We start from the raw sequence: 19,109 nt of genomic DNA on the forward strand, positions 1-19,109 counted from the left end.
CAAAATCAGCTTCTGATTTTAAGCTTAGAGGATTAATTGGATTCTGCATAACTTTTCTCCCTATATACCAGTGAATCAGGGTTTAGATCTGCCCCCACACCCCTGTGCTTAGTGTAATTAAATATTAGTTATACAAATTATAAATACCTATAAATAGTATTAAAATAAGTTAAATATTTTGAAAATTAAATTATGTAAAGATAATGCTAATCTATATAACTGATAAAATTTTCAAGTATCAACGACTTATACTTTTTAAATAATAACAAATATTTAAAATCGTTTGAGAATAAACCATTATCGTTGCTTGATTTCATAAAAATTTAAAGTTCAAATGTTCATAAAATTTTTCCTTTAATGCTGTTTCGAGTTTTCTCTTAAGCTATTTGAAGGAAAACTTATGAACAACTTGGTGTTGAATTTTTCAACCTTAGAAACGAACACGAAAAATGTTATGATTTTTACAACTACAAAATTACTTGAAAATATTCGCAATTTTGACATATTTCATAAAATTGTTAACTATAAACGCTTATATAAAAAAAAATTATGACCAAAAATTTTTGGTTTTTTTTTTAACCACAATAAGAAAAACTTATAAGAAGTCTTGTATTAAATTTTCAAGTTTTTTTGAACGCCCAAAATTTTTTTATCAACCTTCAAAAAAAATTCTCAGAAAAATTGAAAATTTCAATTGTTTTAAATTAGCTCAAAAGTTCAAAATATTTGAAAATTTTACTGTATATAGATAACACTAATATAAAGATTTGGTAAAAATTAAGTATTTACAATGATTAATTTTTGAGTTACAACTATATGAAAAATCGATGTTTTTGAAAACTAGTTTTGCGTACAAATTCCAGTTTTCCGTCACTTTTTTTTGTTTTTCTCAATTTTTTTGAAAACTTTTGGAAAATGTTTACTTTTAACCTCTATATTACACTAAGGATATTTACTCAAGGAAACTTTCCCCGAAGTTAAAATCAATACGTCCATCACTTCGTTCAGAATCTAAAAAAATACGGCCAATGGAGGGTTTAAACCCCATGCCCCCCGTGAGTACGACCCTGTATAAAGGTGAAGAACAGTATATTACTGGACTAGAGGAGCTGGGGTATCTAATCATACCTCGCTATCTCTGTCGTCTGGCGTACACTATATTGACTGTAACTACGTATATTAATCAGTGGCTGTAACTACAAAATCATAAAAAAAATTGAGACCAATTGAAAATATTTATTGAATATAAATTGGATAATTTTAATCTCTAAGGTTTCTATAGAGATAAATAATTAATTTTAACCTAGCTTAAAATTAATCTAAATACTGTCAATCATATTGATCATATTGTCTAAAATTCGTGTAAATACCTAGTAACCTTAAATCTGTTTGTTTGATATTTTCTAAATAATTTTTTTTTGAAAATTATATTTAAATCATTTATTAAGTAAATAATTTACTTTGGAAGTCGAGTGAATATTTTATTAGCGTCAATAATATCATTAACTAAGTGAAATGTCTCAAGTAAAAGAATGTATACAAAAAGCATACGAAGTATAAAATACAATTCAATTTTAACTAATTCCGTGTTACAATGTAAAATTATTAGTATATAATTGGTATTTCATCAAAAATTTAATATATTTTATAGTGTTCAAAAGTACGTGACACTGTTGTTCCAAAAAGTTGTGTGCGTAAACCATCCAAGCATAATTGCAGATGTAAAAGTATCGCAGCTTGCAGATCGTTAAAGGTATATTACATTTTTAAAGAACGATCCAAAATTGTACTTTTCTAAAATTTAGCTGGTATTAAATATTCTATTCTATTCTGGTACTTAATTCTGATTTTTTTAGTAAACATTAAAATGGAAATTTCTCCATAAAATGTATAATGTTCTACATTTTAAAGGCCGTTATTTTTATCTGATGCTTTTGATAACTGTATACTTGATTGTCTATAGTTGACAATAGTTGAATAAAATAGCTGGATAGGAGAAATTTTAAAATGTTTAAGTAGTAGATACCACTTTTTTTGATAAGAGATTAAAATAAAATAGGTACCTAATACTTTGTCATACCAATAATCATATTCAACAAGATGTAGGTATAATATAGAGTCTATATTATGCATCTTGATGATGAAGACTATATTATAGAAAGCGATTAGTTAACATGTTATTCATAAATCGAAAAAAAAAGATATCAAAGAGAAAAAATGTATTGCTTATAAATTTCATTAGAACCTTCTAAGTTCATATAGGTACCAGGTAGAAGTATTGGATGGTCCTAAACTTCCACATCATATTCTAGTTAAGCAAGGACGGATAATGGCATGATAGATAGCTTAGAGAAAGGCAACAAGATAAAATTATCATACGTCCTACGAATTCTTACATTAATATCTTCAAAGATTAACTCAAAAACTAAACATATTTATTTCACTACCTTCCTATTTAGCAGCATAATATCTAAATATTTCTATTATAATCATATAGGTACCTACACTACTGATTTTCAACATCTGTTTATACTCACAGTAGGTACTCTTCGTTTAATGCGATGTCTTTTACAAAGTAATGGTACCTATATAATATGTTATATATACAACAATTTATTTCTATTAAAAATAATTGTGAATTAATTTATTACAGTCTACGACAGTGACCAGTTGGTGGTAATCTACAATTTATTTTGAATTATATTATAATACGTTAATAATTTACCTATTAGTATATTATATTATATTATGGTATCAACTACTAAGTATAATTATTTTTGGTACATTATATGTTATTTTTTCCAGAATGAATATAAATACGTTCAGCCATGTCGTCCGGAGCTGTGTATACCTGCCCCAGTAAGTATTTACACACCACATGTATATAATATACATTTTTGTAAAAACATTGGTGGCTTTAATCATACAATATTATGTTTGTGTTGTACCTACTACATGCATTTGAATGTTTTAAATATTGAATAGCACCTATAAAATAAAATTTTAGAAAATAAGTCAAACGATAATAATAAATCAATCTATAGTTTAATATTTTTGTATCTTTTGTATTTATCAAAATAGGACTCACTTTATTTTTACTTCACATCGTCTATTATTATATTTTTTATTTTGTTCAAAAGTTGCTTGTATAATATTTATAAATTATATTAAAAATAAAATAATAATAATTAAAAATAAAAAAGCGTGGTCAAGTGGGTACCTATTGCTTTGCTGTACATTAGCAAACATAGGAGTGTTAAATTTCAATCCAATAATAAGAATCATTATATACGAAAAACGATTCTGAACGGAGATGATTTGTCAGTCTAGGATATATTTCCAATAGGTGATGAAAAAGTTGGTTTTTTTATTGACCCGAATACCCTTAAAAATTTAAGTTCTTTTATAATTATTGTAATCCAAACTTATGGAAAATCTTGTATGACATTTTCAACTCTTGGCTATTTATACTTTTTTTTTTATATACATTTTAACTATATGTATTCACCTTTTTTTGTCAATATTTGAGCTTCAAATGTTAATAAAATAAATTGTGCATATGTATTCTTATGATTTTTGAATCACTATAAGACTAAATTATAAAGAACTTTGTATTAAATTTTCATATATTTTGACTAAGCCAAAAAAAAAATTATCGATGTTTAAAAGAAATTAAACAAAAACGAATATTGCGATTCCCTATAAATAGCATTAAAATAATCGAATTAGGTATAACACAGACACAAAAATAAAAATCACACATCATTGTAAAATCAATGTACATTCATCATTTCGTTTAGTATTTAAAATAATATTTATATAATACACACAATAATAGTTAAAATATTTACGGGAACATAATATACCAATATTTCTGTCATATATAAATATATTTACACACCGTTTATATAATATATAGGGATATACGAGGTATATCCAGAAAGTAAGTTCCATTTTATACTATACATTTTTGTGGACTTTGCATGGGAACGGTTAGATGATCTCTCCTACAGAAATACAGCCCAGACATAGAATCAAGCGGTTTTCATCTTTTTTTACACATGAAAACATTAATGGATGTCCAAAACTTCAACAAAGATGATATGAAAGAAGTTGTTAACACATGGTAACAATCGCAGGCGTTATCTTTCTATGAAGAAGAATACAAAAACTAGTACTGCTATATGATAAGTGCCTATGAATGGTAGTAACTATATAAACAAAAATAACTTTTACATGTTTTATACGGAACTTGCTTTCTGAACGTACTTCGTATTTTAAAATTTTAAAATAATGTATAATATAGATAAAAATAAGTTAGTCTTAGGTACCTACGTAAAGTAAAAAGATGATCTGATGCAACTGTGCTGTACTTCAAACATTTTTCCAATTTAGTGTCTACTGTCTAACAACAATTTATTACTTAATATTAACAGCAAACAAAACTAAGTGATGCGCCATTTGCTGACGACTCCATCTACAGTCGTTCGTTCTACCAACACGACGTTTGTCCTGCCAAGCCTGTCGTACACCCTGACCACTTAGTAATGGCTGGTGAATTTCAGGATGAAACTGTGCACAAGGTTTATTTAGAGTTTTTATTTTCAAGTCAAATATAGATTTTATTATTATATTAACTATCTATGATGCCATTTGCATTTTAGTATTTGTCATATTATTCATATTATTCACAATCAGCGGATCTATGTAGGTGAATATTATACATGGTTACGTTTAATATATATTAATAAAAAATAAATAAAATTTAATATTATATATATATATTCATTGCATAATATTTACTTGCTTAGTTAGTTAGATTAGGTAGTTGTTAATAATTGTGTCGTTTAACTGCTGCAGTTAAGTTATCCAGTACAATGTGCGCCGGTAGTGCAAAAAATCACGCCCAAGGACCACTGTTTGACGGGTACAGGACCAATGCGGCTGATAACTACTCAACAACATGATTACTACGGGCCATGCGACGGTGGGCGCCGAAAGAACATTATACCATTAAGCAATCTTATTCGGTCTGAATGTCCGATGGCTGGGTTGACCACTACCAACTGTTCGTACCAACCGGTGTGCGCCGGTCCAATGGAGAATTACAAACCACACGCTTGGTATGTACTTCACTAGCAGCTGGTAGTATTAGGTTCAGGTGTTAGTGTGACCATGTAAGAGACCATTTACATTTAACAACATTTTTTTTTTGTTCAAATTTCAAAAAAACAATTCTATGAACATTTAAAAACTTATTTAAAAAATAACTATTTATGTGTAGTTGATCAAGTAAAATTAGCATTGCCCAAATGAAAAATATGTATGTACCTATTGTAATATATTATGCAGTAAAAATTGATCATATTTTCAAAGAATACCAAATTTTCTTTGTTAGGTTAGTACCGATCAAAACGAATGTTCGTAGTAAATGGTTAACGAGAAATAAGTACAAAAAACAGACTTTTTATTTTACCACTGATGCTGCTCATGATTACTTTAAATGTGAAAATGTCTAATCTCTTAGAAGTTTTGTTGATATATAATGCAAACGTAGAAAACATGATAGGCAAATGATACAAATAAATACAATTTGAGATTAAATTAATATACCTATCAGAAAAATATAACTAATAAACTCGGCTCGTAATAGCCGATCATTTGTTCCATAATTCAATGTATTTTATTTGTTGTAGCCGATATCTCGTTATAAACATATGGGTACTCGTTGTAAAAAGATATATTTTAACATAGAATCATACGAGCGATACTCTTAGACGATGTATCATGTACGACTCGTTGTATTGATTTATACTATACATATAAATACAATATACATTTACTAAATTATAAATAATTATTGATTATAATATGACGTATACTTCGTTTGTTTTTAAGATTTGTTTCTATTTTTACCTTTTTTTGATCATAATGTAATACAACATTTAATATATAGCTATACCGTTCCCGAGGAAGGAATGGATATGAATACTGTCCAAAGATGTAGCTACAAACTAGTCGAACCGAAGGAAAAACTCCCAACTCCATGGGCAGAAAAGTTGGAATATTGTAAGCCGGAGGACGCAGTAGAATGCTGTACGGTGTACAACTATAGGTATATTTTCTCAAAATCCCAAAACACTAAATTATAACGATAATCGTGTTAATTTACCCTTCTCTATTTAGTTGAAAATTTAATTTAAAATTCTTAAACTTTTAAACAAAATTTTGAATTTTTTTTTGTTAACACAGTTACAAAGAACCGGGTGTGTATATGTTGGATGATGGTTGTGGAAACACACTTGATATTGCCGCAGAAAGTAATTTAGGTAAGAAAATAAAAAATATACCAACCTTCTTATCATACGTTGTATATAATACTCCACCTTTTATTTTGACAGAAAACTGTTGTCCACCTAGTTGTCTGGCTGATAATGTGGATGATGAATTTAAGTCACGATTCATCAAGGCTCATCAGTTTGATGAATAATCAAGCAAAATTACAATATTTATAATTTAGACAAACGTTTATACGTGAAATTCTTTAAAAAATAAACAGTCTAATAAATAATTTCAAAATTATTTTCTGTTTGTATTATTTGTTATAGTAGGCGTCAAAGTTGTATTTTAGATGAGATATGACATCTCGTACGCTTATAAGTTTCAGGTTCTTCATATGATACATCACTGTGATCATTACATTCTTTTTCCTTGTTTTTTTTTTTTTAGTTTTTTGACATCTTCTGCTGCAATATTAGCAATATATTTATGATTTAGGAGTAGGTACCCAGATTATTAGTCTTTTATTTTAATTTCATGATTTATAAATTCTTTTAAGCCCTCTTGTTGATAAACTGTTTTAAAAAAATTTAAATAGGTCAAGTATTTAAAATGTAATTAACCACACTGAAAATATACTTAAAATATTTAAAATGTACGTATAGTATATTTTAACATGAGAGCTAAAGATTTTATCATATACAAATAATACCTATTATTAATAACAAATAATTCAGTATACCTACTAATTAACGTCTACAACAACATGTATATTCTTTAGTATTTATAATTGAAGTTGTAAAATACTAAAATGTAATACCCTCTAAAGGTGTAATAACCCATGAATCGTATGAACCAATTAATAATATTTTTAATTTAATTATGTATTTCAACAATGAACAGTCTATATTAAGGCTTAAGCACTACATTGTAAGCAGATCAAAATTATTAGTCCGGCCACACACCAAAAGAGAAAAACTGGGTTAGTCATTGATAGTCATTTCCGTTTAGTAAAAAAAATAATGATTTGTTTTTGTGTAGTACACACTACCTAGATAAAAATCAGTAGACAAAATGTCATCTGGTGAAGATGTTGCAATTTATATGAGGTACACTTAACAAAGTTTAGAAGCAAATGATAAACAAAAAATGATAGATTCACCCTTTAATTAAATAACGCATCACTCACAATTTATTACTTAAAAAATCTTCTCTTCGGTTTGTATGTATTTGTCTGTACAACGGTTCACGTGTTTGCATTGTTACCAAAATTGTTATTAGTTTGTTGCCCCTCGTAAATCTTATTATAGAATTTTACTTTGATACATGTTAAAATTCCTATACAATCTTGTGTTTGATTAGAATATTAATATTAATATTATTTTTTTACATATATTTTATATGTAAAGGCCACCTACATAATTTAAGTTTAATAATTACAAAAATTATTAGTTCAGTACTTAAATAGCTAAATATAATAAATTGCCTCATCTATCAATAAGATTGTAGATACCTAACTCTTTATCTTTTTCATTACAAAAATGATCTATTAGGAGTATTTGAGCTTCAAACTAGATACTGATTTATTGGTTAATTCTTTCCATATGATTGAAAAACTTGGTATTGTTTACCAAGCGCTAAGCTCCAGGGGCGTGTCATATCCCTAACCCCCCCACGAACTTTTTTCTCATGCATTTATACATTTCGTGTCTATGACAATCAACAAAACAAAATGCAGTTCATCTCCTCACCCCCCCCCCCCCCCCCCATTGGAAAAAGCTGAGCACTATGAGCATTAGTTTATAATTAATCACAAGTCTGAAAATAATTATTAAAAACAAAAATTACTTTTTTGCATTGCTTAATCATCATTTAGTGAACGTATGACGCTCTTAACTCTTGATATTTGATTTGAAAACATGATTTACCTATTTTCATATTATATATACTTTTTAATATTATTATTTATACTCTTATGTACTTGAACCCTTTCGCGTGTTTATTGAAATAAATAAATAAATAAATACATTTTAGGAAAGTAAAAAATATATTAGGTGAAATAGGTGATTATGTCAAAGTGCTATTATTAAACGGCAGAAACCCATTGTGCAGGTAAAAAATTTTATTTTTAACAATTCGTATATTACTTAATAAATAATAGTACTTAATATTCTCCTTAACACTCTTAATCCTCTTTTACTCAATAACTCTTATAATATTGGCTTCTTCAAGTAGTCTTTTCAATTCGTAATTTGTTCCAACTCTAAATTCAACTTGAGATATACGATATCATTATCATTCGACATGTAGGTAGGTAATACGATATCATGATTATACGAAATGTACGTAATCTGATTCTGATATTACATTGTACGAGATCATCAGAATTCGACATTCCAATAATCCGGTATTATATTATACGGTATCTGAAAATTTTTTGTGTCTACCTATATATTATGAAAATGTGAACCATAAATTGGTTTCTTTTTGGAATGAAGTTCCTTATCACGGGTTGGTGGGGGACCTAAGCGATAAAAAATGTAACGCTTAACGAAAAACCGTAATGCCCGATAACTACCTAGTTGTTTATTATTAGTGTTGGTTAAGATCGTATGTCTAGTGTACCAAAGAGATTAGACATTAATATTTTTACAATTTCTCAAAATACCTGTTTCCAAAGAAAACCATCGTATGTACAAACATATATACAACGAATCGACACAATCATAGAAATAGAATCGATGAATAAGATCGTATCTATTAAATTTTATTCTATATTCCATATTCTACACGGATGATTCAACCGGTCTTCAATACTATTAGATGCTAAGGCAGCTCAAAAAGAAATCAAGAACAAATAAAACACAATCATAAAAGTAATGAAAATAAAATCAACTCACAACAAATTTAATTCTGTATATCAAACCCGTAATAAACATGAATATATATTAAAAGGTTCGGTAATTGACGCGTTTACGCTGTTCGGCGCAAAGTTCGCCATCGATACGTAACGTATTTCGCTTGTAGGCCAGCTGCACGTCGATACGGGCTGACGACTGTTTGAGCCGTCGCTGGCACACAACCGTGTCAACTATCATTTTTTGAAGGCTTCGCACATTCTGTTCTAATTCAGTCATCTCTTCATTTAGCTTCACTTCCAGCTCGTCTCTGCACAATTCTATACCCTCCCTGTGTGTACGGTTTAACAACCGAGTATGGACTAGTGCTATATACGCTTCTTTGTCGTCGACGGCATTTCTAAGTTTTTCGATCGTTCCTTGTACTTCTTCTGCGTGCTTGACTGTCTGAAAATTGGACCGCATTTATATAGAAAATGACGACTGAATTATAATTTACACAAAATATTAGAGCTTTGAATTTATTTATTTCATTTTCAGCATACATTTTTTTACCTAGTCTTTTTTATATTAAAGAGAAAATTTCTTTTATTTATTAGAATATAAATAGACACCTATTTATTAATTTTTTTAAATTTTTAAATTTTATTAAATTATTTATTAATTAAGTAAATTTAATATTTACACTAAAACTTAGATATAAGTACTATAACTTTGATTTTTTATTTTACTTGTATTATTTTAGCGTAGTGAAGCTGACTATGATTATAATTTGGTAGTAAAACTTATTTTAAGGGTTTAAAGTTATAATTGAAATAGGAATGTTTGTTTTTTTTTTTTAATTATTATATCAAGAAGCTAAGTTAAAAATGACTTACGGGACACTTTTAATACACGTTAGAACAATAAAAAAACTCATAAAACTTAAATTGGTTTTTACTGTGATTTTGAATATAACATTGAGAAGATCGAGTAACATTTTAGAACTTTAGAAATAGTAAATATACATTTTAAAAATAGGCATAAATATACGTAAAAAGGTAGTACAAAATGTTCGATAAGATTCTTGTGACTGATCCAAAACTATCATATTTTGTTATAAAAAAGCATCGCGATGTTATGTCTAAGAAAATTACAAAGATACTATAACGAATAAAATAGTTATAACTTAAACCTTATTACACCATTGTATTTTTATTTTTATTTAAAATAACTCCCATCCACCTAAAAAGTCTTTACACTCAATTCCAATACATTTAACAGTAGATACATTATAATCAGGGTTTGTAGGTTGGTGCATTTACATATAATTGAACATACTTAAATATATATTTAAAGTTATTTTGCTGTAAATGCATTTAAGACATTTTTGATTTTATAGTGCATATTTCCGTCCTTTTTTTGTAAATCAAACTTAATACCTATTTATACAAATGAAAATTATAATTATAATAATTTAATTTGTTATATGATATAATTAATATAATATTATATTTGATTTTAATTATTTCAAGGATATATAAATAGATCTTAGGTATCAACGGCTTTACTGTAGTTAATAATATAGGTAAGTATATAAACCGGTATAAGCTTATTTTTTTATTTTTTAAATGCAATCTACAATCTATACCACTTTGGCACAATAAGTAGATGTGAAACAGATTAGTTATATACAAATTATAAAAAAAAATACATCATATCCTTAATAATATTTATACATAATACGTGACATTTTTGAGGAAAGCAGCCACCCATTAGTAACACTTTCATTTGGTATTTAATTTTTTAATTTATACATTTTAAGTTTTTTTTTTTTTCAATTAATATTATGATTAGGTGCCAAAAGATCACGACACCATTTCCGTTTTAACTGTCTCGGAGGGTTGCCAGTGATTGTAGGATTAGCAAGGTTTCTGACAAGAGGATTGGGATGAGTTATGTGCGGAGATGGAAACGTTTATAATATGCTTTAGCTTCTTCTGAAATTGAAGGCATTTTAAGGTCTGTATGTATAGTGTTGTTAGAGACATAGGGAGGGGCATTTAATAATTTGCGAAGTGCGATGTTTTGAAATGTTTGGATTTTATTAATGTTACCTAGTTTTTTTTGCGTTTCCCCAAAGCTGTAAACCATATGTCCAAACAGGCTTTAGTAGTGAATCATAAATAAGTAATTTGGTATTGATGTGAGTATATTTATTATTGCTGATGAGGTTTTTTAGTAGGCGCAGGCGTAAATTAAAGTTAACTTTTTTGGTTTTAATATGCTGGGTCCAGGTCAGTCGTTTATCAAGGGTCAAGCCAAGATATTTAACATTCAAAGCACTGGGAATTAGAGTGTTATATATAAAGACATCAGGGTAAGGGGTGAGTTTAAGGGTGAACGTCGCATGGACCGATAGGCTAACATAGTTTAGTAATTATAGTATTTTCTGTACTTCTTATTTATTTACGATTATATAATTTACAAAATGTTCGAACCTGAAATATTTTTATTGTTTAGTTCTTGCGGTTAAAATATTTATATATCTTAGATTATTAGATTCTGAATGAATTGATTTTACAATGATGTGTAGTTTTTATTTTATTTTTTGTTTTCGTGTCTGTGTACAATATAATTTGTTGAAATAATGGTTCAATTTCAAACTTCGGAGGTGATTTCCGATGGCAAAGTGAATATCTTTGGTACATTAAAGTGGTCAAAAGTAAATTTTTCAAAAAAGTAGAGAAAAAAAGTGATGGAATATCGGGAATTTTTACGCAAAACCAGTTTTCCACAAAATCAATTTTTTTATATGGTTGTAACTCAAAAAGTAATCATTGTTAAATACTTGAAATTTTCACCGAACGTTTATATTAAAGTTATCTATAAATAGTTGAAATTTCAGAATATTTTGTTTTTTTTGAGTTATTTATAAACAACTGAAATTTTCGATTTTTCTAATTTTTTTAATTTAATTTTTTTTTTTTTTAAGTGTTGATAAAATAATTTTTGGTGCCCAAAAACACTTGAAAATATAATACAAGGTTTTGGGTTTCACATAAGTCGTTATTATTGCAGTAAAAAAGAAAAAAAAAACAAAAATCGTTAGTCACAATTTTTTTTTTATAATCGTTGAAAGTTCAAATTTTTACGAAATATGTCATAATCGCGTAAATTTACAAGTAATTTTGAAGTTGAGAATTCATAAAAACTTTTGTACTTATTTTTAAAGTTAAAAATTCAACTCTAAAAATTTAAGAGTTTTCCTTCAATTAGCTTTAGAGAAAATTTGAAGCCTCATTATAGGAAAAATTTTATGAGAGTTTGGATTTCAATTTCTAACGAAATCACTTAACGATAACGATTTATTCTCAAACGATTTTCAATATTAATTGTTGTTACCTATTCAAAAAGTATAAGTTGTAGACACTTGAAAATTTCACCAGTTATTTAAATTTGCACTTTCTTTACATGATTTAATTTTCAAAATATTTAATTTATTTAAGTCTATTTATAGTCATTTAAAATATTCGTTTTTGTTTTATAAATATCGATAATTTTTTTTTTGGCTGATTATATAGAATACTTGAAAATGTAGTACAAAATTCTTCATAAGTTGGTCTCATAGTGGTTCAAAAATTATAAGGATACATAGGCTCAATTTTTCTTTTGCGTTTAAAGTTAAAATGTTGACAAAAATTCGTCAAAATCATGAAAATTTGCAAATTATTTTGTAGCTCAAGGTTGATTTTAGGTCAATACAATATAAACTACCTTTTTCACCTCCCACTTGAAACTATATTCTAGGCTGACAAGTCATCTTCGTTCAGAATCGTTTTTCGTATACAACGATATCTACTAATCATTGGATTCAAATTTAATATATCAATTATAGTGACCTACTATACAGCAGAGCGTTATTCACTTGACCAGGCTTTTTTTTATGTGTATTATTTTAGATTTTTAGTGCATATAAATGCATATTTCTAAAGTTTATAGTACATATTTTGGCAAATTTTAGTGAATTATTATATGTTTATATTATGTACTTTTAATGCATGAACTTACAAATCCTAATTATAACAATGTTATTAATATTTCGCACTTACTTCGTCTCTTTGTTTACTCAATTTTTCAATAACTGCTACATATTCGTCCACCCGTGATTTAAATGCTTGTTCAACTTCGTCTGATTTACTTACCAAGTCATTGATAATTTTAGTTAAAGTCTTATCAAAATATGCACGTATAGGCCGACCATCTATAAGCACTTTACTGGCTGCTAATATGATGTCCGTAGTGAATTGATCCCATTTTGTAAACGAAATCTCCCTGTGCACAGATTATTTATGTGAATAACTATATAATTATATACCATATACTTATTATCTATCAAAAATTATTTTTTTTTTTAGATTGAGCCTGGATAAGGGTGTTTAAAGAACATAAATTTATTTGGTAGGTACCTATAAAATTAATCTGGACATTAAATCGCCTCTTTGAATTACATCATATGTATGTCACTGAATAAAAAAATAATTTTTTTATAATGTATAGGTACCTATATTTAATATGTTTTACCCACTATGCTAACTAATTATATCCATTATTCTAATAAAAAAAATGAGTGAAAACATAATAGAAACACTGAAGTTGTGATTTCAAAAAAGTTAAGCTTTAACTTGGAGGCTACATTATAGTACCTATGTACTTAAAAATAGTGTTATGGTAATATTATTAAAATATAAAATGGGGATGTAAATTCATGTCACTATGTCGACATAGTGTCTTTAGTTATAGTCGTTAATATCAGTAGCCGCCTAGTTGGTTAAATTATTTGTAATATAAAACAAAAATATAAATATAGGTACATTGACTATTATACATAAAGAATGCATAGAAAACGTCGGCTATTAGTGCCGTAGTACCAAATAATTAATTGGTTTGGCTATAAGAGTCGTAATTCCGGCAAACGGCATTTCTATCACGCATACTGTGGACGACCTTATGTATTATTATATAGCATTACGACGATTTGTGTACATGATACATCGATATAATAATATAATAATGAAACAATTAACGTTTTTAGTATGAGTGCAGCAATAAAAATATGGCTTTTTTTAGTAGTATTAAAACATTTGCAATCCGCACAAAATAGAATATAAAAAATACAAAATTATTTCACAAGAGAGTTCTCGTGGTAATATATTTGTTTATAATACGGAATAATTTTTATCTTTTTTTGAAGCAGCGACCGCGCTTTCTATACCCGTAGGAAAAAAATTGGAAGTCCGGGATCTAGACCACGGCACTCTGTCCGATGAGTGTCAGAATGGACAAACAAATCTGTTGATTTTTTGCTATAGATTGGTATTATAGAAATTGATTTTATTGTCCATTTTCCTTTGACAAGTCCTCTTCTTCAGTCTCCGTTTTAAATTTTGTTTTGATTTCGAGGCTCTTTCTTTTCTTTCATTTTGGAAAGTTTTCTTTATGTGGCTTTATATTGATGTTTTTGTGGTTGTTAATAAAGAGTGATTCTCTGGGCATAAATTTTCTGTCCTGCTACTGTTGTTTTTCGATTTCAGCGTTTTAGAAAGAGATAACTCTAGTAAATAAATTACAGAGACAATAAGAAGATTTGTAAAAGATTTTATGTCCTAAGGTGTTTCACTTAGTTCAAGAATATTTGAGTTAGAAAATCTCTAAATAGTAATGTCTCACTAAATTTCGATGAGATTGTATAAGACAATATGACTTGAAATTATATGGAGACAATTTTGTAATTCTTAGTCTACTTGCTAGAGTTTTAGCTCTAATGATTTTGAGCTACCCGCCGTGGAGCCATTTTTCCCATTTTATCATAGAAGAGATATCGATAATTAAAAGAAAAAATTACGCATAGTACGAGATTTAAACCCATGACTCATGCAGCTGGAATGCCATTCTCGTAACAATGAGCTACCGTGATCTTATCAGTTAATCATGATATTCTCCTATCTAGGTTAGAGTGGCAGTGTGTATGAATAAGGAGAGAATGGAGGCATTAAGGCCATGTCAATACATAACCAAAAAAATACTATTTTAATCGGGTGATCTACTTTTCCGCCAAAATCGACCTTTCCATTTACCGCCAAGTCCGTTTACCGCCAATACAAAAATATATATTTCCTTTTACCGCCACCACAAATTTCAGTTTCTATATTTTGGTAACCCCTTGGTAATGATTTTTAAAATAACAAAAATAATCAATTTTTAATTAAATATATGATTTTACAAAAAAAACATTCAAGTGATACTTATAATTAAAATTATATAGAATATTGTATAATATATTACAAAAAAGTCAATATTACGACGTAAAATAGTAAAATAAAATATCACAGTCAAACATTTATACTATTTATTTATTTCTTATAGTTATACGCAATTGATTTTACAAATGTATATCGACATATTTCTCCTCTTTCATACTTGTCAATTAAATTCTGGTTTTTTATTTGTCTTCTTAAAATTTGATATTTGAATTGAATTTTGAACATAATCTTTCCTCTCTTTTGTATTAATAGAGAAAAAAATATGATTGTGAAAATGTTATCTGCGTGATAAATATACGTAGGTATATAATATAATATTTTAATTCTTTCAATCAACGGTTTGGTTAGGTTTTAAAAATCATTACCAAGGGGTTACCAAAATATTGAAACTGAAATTTGTGGTGGCGGTAAAAGGAAATATATAATTTTGTACTGGCGGTAAACGGACTTGACGGTAAACGGAAAGGTCGATTTTGGCGGAAAACGGTGACGCCCTTTTAATCTACTTATATTTTATACGTTTATGAATCAGTAGTAAAAGTTAATAAAAATGTTATTTTCACAAAGGAGAAAAACTGAATTAGTCAGTGAAAATTCGTTATTGGAGTACTTAATATTAAAATAATATGCTATAGGCCAAATTTCAATTAACAACACGTTCTTACACGTTATCTCCGGGAACCATATAAATAGAATAAGAGTTCCAAGTTTACTTTAAAAATACTAGAATAATTATCATTATGAAAAAGTAAAGTGTTTTTTTTTTTGCATTGAATATGCTACATTGTTTAAATAGTTATCGTAATAACCAATTGCAGTTTCCCGCGCAGCAGTCTGTATTAATAATAAAAGCTGTATAATACATACGCTGGTTTAATTATACTTTTGTCGTTCAAAACTGACAACTCGATGCTCTTTTCATTAAGCTTTTCATTGTATTCTTCAATTTTCAACGTTTTTTCTTTACAATGCAAATCCTCAGCTAAGCTGAACACAAACTCCCTCAGTTTCCTTATCTGCACTTTGACTTTTTCTACCAAATCTTCCAGTTGACTGTTAACGATTTTGATCAGTTCACGTTCTTGCAACAATTGTCTTTCTACGTCATCAAATACCAAATCTATACCTTGTCGACAATTTCTAGAAAGGGATTATTAAAATTATACTTTATGTAATCAATGCAACTATAAATGATATAGTTTTAATTGTGTCACCTAAGCCTAAGACACTCAGCAATTGCGTCGAGAGCATCACCAACCAGCCGTTTCTTTGCGTTTTCGATGCGGGTCTGATAGCCTAATAGCAACCGTATCTCTTCATTTAGGCCGTTTTTTTGGTTTTCTAGTTCCTTACACTTGTATTCTATATCCTTGACTTTCACTTTAGACTGATGGTCAATTTCTAGCTTATTTTTCCCCACAGCGTCTTTAGCTTGGTCAACTAACCGGTTAGCTTCGAGTTCCAATCTTTGGGCCAATTCTTGCTGTTCTTCGGACGCCATAATTTCCAATTCACTACTATACCGCCATTCTGCAGGGGTATGATAATTATTATATTTATCTTTACTATCATTTTTACAGTTCATATTTATTGTAATAATCAAACGTGGGAGTGAATAATAAGCTAAATTTTTGTCACTTTTTATAAATCATGAAAGAAACACATGTGAATAAACAGTATAATTTCTCTTTGCAAGTTACTATAGTTATAGCCATATTAGTACTAAAAATTTAGAAAAAATGTATAAAAATACTAGCTTTCGTTACCTGGGATTTAGTTTTCCAGGGTTCAGTAAAATGTATGCAAATAAAGATGACAGAATGCTAGGTTGAAAGTTGTAATTAGTCAACACATCGTACATCTTCTAAAGATTATTATTATTATTATTTAAATACTAAATTTACAGGTATGCTAAAAAAGAAATTGTATGTATTCCACGTATCTTTTTGATTCCTAATGAATTGATTTTCAATTTAAGAGACTGTAATTTCATCTAAAAGTGTGTTTTGGTATGATAATTTACAAATCACAGGGCCAATTTCTAAAATTCACAGGAGTTGACTTGTGACAATACTGTTTCTCTCAGGACCATATCCTATTTCAGTTATTATAACCCAAGTATCAGTAAAACTGGATTAATAGATGAACAAACTGACAAAAATTAAAAAAAATTTTTATCTAATTAAAACAAAAATTAACAAAAATATTAAATAAACAATTACCTATGTACATTATGCATTTTTTAAATTTTTTCTATCGATTTAACTATTTCCATCTTTGCTATTCTCGACTAAAATTAAGAATTCACTTTTGGCGTGCGTATCTAGTGACACACAGGAAATAGTAAGTTCCTTCACGAGAAAAGCAGGTAAACACTAATTTCATACGTTAGTTCCTACAAATGTGTTAAGTTAATAACTTTTAGGAATAAAAAAATGAGATGTGTAGGTTTCTATACGGTAAAAAAAATTGTTCATATGTTAGTTACCAAGGTTTATATATTATAATATATTATCTATAAGCCTTGGTTAGTTCCTACACAATAGAAACAGGGTACCATATGTAAGTTCCTACATGGAGGAAATAAATAGGTAAGTAAAAAAGTTCAAATAGGTATATGTTAAATATATATTTCACAAATATATATATAATGATAATACAAAATAATAAAAATATGTACGGTGGAAAACCCTGGCACTTAATAGAGTAAATATGACAATAGCTTATTGTTAAAGCTGACATCTCAATTTGATTTTTTAACACACAACATATTTACAACTTTTCAGTAGGTTCTGGTAAAAATGATATAGAAAACTTTATTTTGGTTTGATAATCTTCTAACTCAAATTTTTCTTAATACTTAACAGTTATTACAGTATTTGTAATGAATAATTAATGATTACATAGTGTTTAACTATGAGCATGGAATATTTTTTAATATTAACTGCGTCTTTGGGTACTAGATAATGCGTTATGAATGTTAGTAATGTGATATTTTAATAGTTAATTTTAAATATCTAACCTAAGGGATGGAGGCATGAAGTCCATTTTGATGATAAATTGAACGTTAATAACGTTAATGAGTTTTATAAAATGTATAGTCCATCAAGCAATATTCTAGGAGGTAGAACAGAAAATGACATTAGAGATCAATTTGCAGATTATTTTGTTTCTGCAGAAGGAGAATTACCGTTGCAATACATAAATATTTAGTTTTATTTTATTACCTATAAATTGTTTTACCATATTGTAATTGTTTAGTTTATTAGGTATCATTTGTTTGCTTAGTTTATAATTAAACTCTAAAACTTAATACTTAATAATGTACTTGTTTATGTTTAAAAAATAAGGAAATCAGAATTCACATTAAAATGTATATAAATAATACAACAATAATAAAACAATGTTTACTTACTTAACTCATTTTTCTCAGATGTCTCTTTTTGATCGATGTTATCAACAAATATGTGACACAATTCTTCCCAAGCTTTATTCTTAAATTGTTTATTAGAACTTTGACTTGGAATCCCATAGCTGGTTGTAGTTGAATTTCATAAATAAATTTATCTAATATCTATGTCAAAACACTCTGAAATTTCGAAAAGAAAATTTGTATACGAAAAATTACATAGAAAAAAATGAAATAATTGCTTAAATAGATTTACACTGA

At 27.8% G+C, this 19,109-nt stretch overlaps 2 protein-coding genes across 2 annotated transcripts; one reads left to right on the top strand and one right to left on the bottom strand.

Annotated features, from left to right (window-relative positions):
- Positions 1-1,351: 1,351 nt before the first annotated feature.
- LOC114124794 (uncharacterized) lies at positions 1,352-6,582 on the top strand. Its single transcript, XM_027988164.2, has 8 exons — positions 1,352-1,554; positions 1,652-1,753; positions 2,806-2,859; positions 4,437-4,583; positions 4,861-5,123; positions 5,957-6,115; positions 6,253-6,329; positions 6,402-6,582. The coding sequence occupies exons 1-8, from the start codon at positions 1,516-1,518 to the stop codon at positions 6,488-6,490; spliced, it is 930 nt and encodes a 309-aa protein (XP_027843965.1). The 5' UTR covers positions 1,352-1,515; the 3' UTR covers positions 6,491-6,582.
- Positions 6,583-9,156: 2,574 nt separating this feature from the next.
- LOC114124793 (tektin-1-like) lies at positions 9,157-17,167 on the bottom strand. The gene is made up of 4 exons (XM_027988162.2): positions 16,654-17,167; positions 16,307-16,579; positions 13,229-13,451; positions 9,157-9,584 (listed from the first exon to the last, which is right to left on the bottom strand). The coding sequence occupies exons 1-4, from the start codon at positions 17,022-17,024 to the stop codon at positions 9,228-9,230; spliced, it is 1,224 nt and encodes a 407-aa protein (XP_027843963.1). The 5' UTR covers positions 17,025-17,167; the 3' UTR covers positions 9,157-9,227.
- Between the last annotated feature and the right edge of the window lie 1,942 nt (positions 17,168-19,109).

Source organism: Aphis gossypii, chromosome X (genome assembly GCF_020184175.1).
Source record: "Aphis gossypii isolate Hap1 chromosome X, ASM2018417v2, whole genome shotgun sequence".
NCBI lineage: Eukaryota > Metazoa > Arthropoda > Insecta > Hemiptera > Aphididae > Aphis > Aphis gossypii.

What these genes read in the sequence shown, in the direction of transcription:
- LOC114124794 (XM_027988164.2), top strand. Translation starts at nt 1,516, where the DNA reads ATGTCTCAAGTAAAAGAATGTATACAAAAAGCATACGAA. An exon ending in AGGATGAAACTGTGCACAAG is followed by an intron (nt 4,584 to 4,860) that starts GTTTATTTAGAG and finishes TAACTGCTGCAG; the next exon opens with TTAAGTTATCCAGTACAATG. An exon ending in AATTACAAACCACACGCTTG is followed by an intron (nt 5,124 to 5,956) that starts GTATGTACTTCA and finishes TTTAATATATAG; the next exon opens with CTATACCGTTCCCGAGGAAG.
- LOC114124793 (XM_027988162.2), bottom strand. Translation starts at nt 17,024, where the DNA reads ATGAACTGTAAAAATGATAGTAAAGATAAATATAATAATTATCATACC. An exon ending in AAAAGTATAATTAAACCAGC is followed by an intron (nt 13,452 to 16,306) that starts GTATGTATTATA and finishes ATCTGTGCACAG; the next exon opens with GGAGATTTCGTTTACAAAAT. An exon ending in TGAGTAAACAAAGAGACGAA is followed by an intron (nt 9,585 to 13,228) that starts GTAAGTGCGAAA and finishes TCCAATTTTCAG; the next exon opens with ACAGTCAAGCACGCAGAAGA.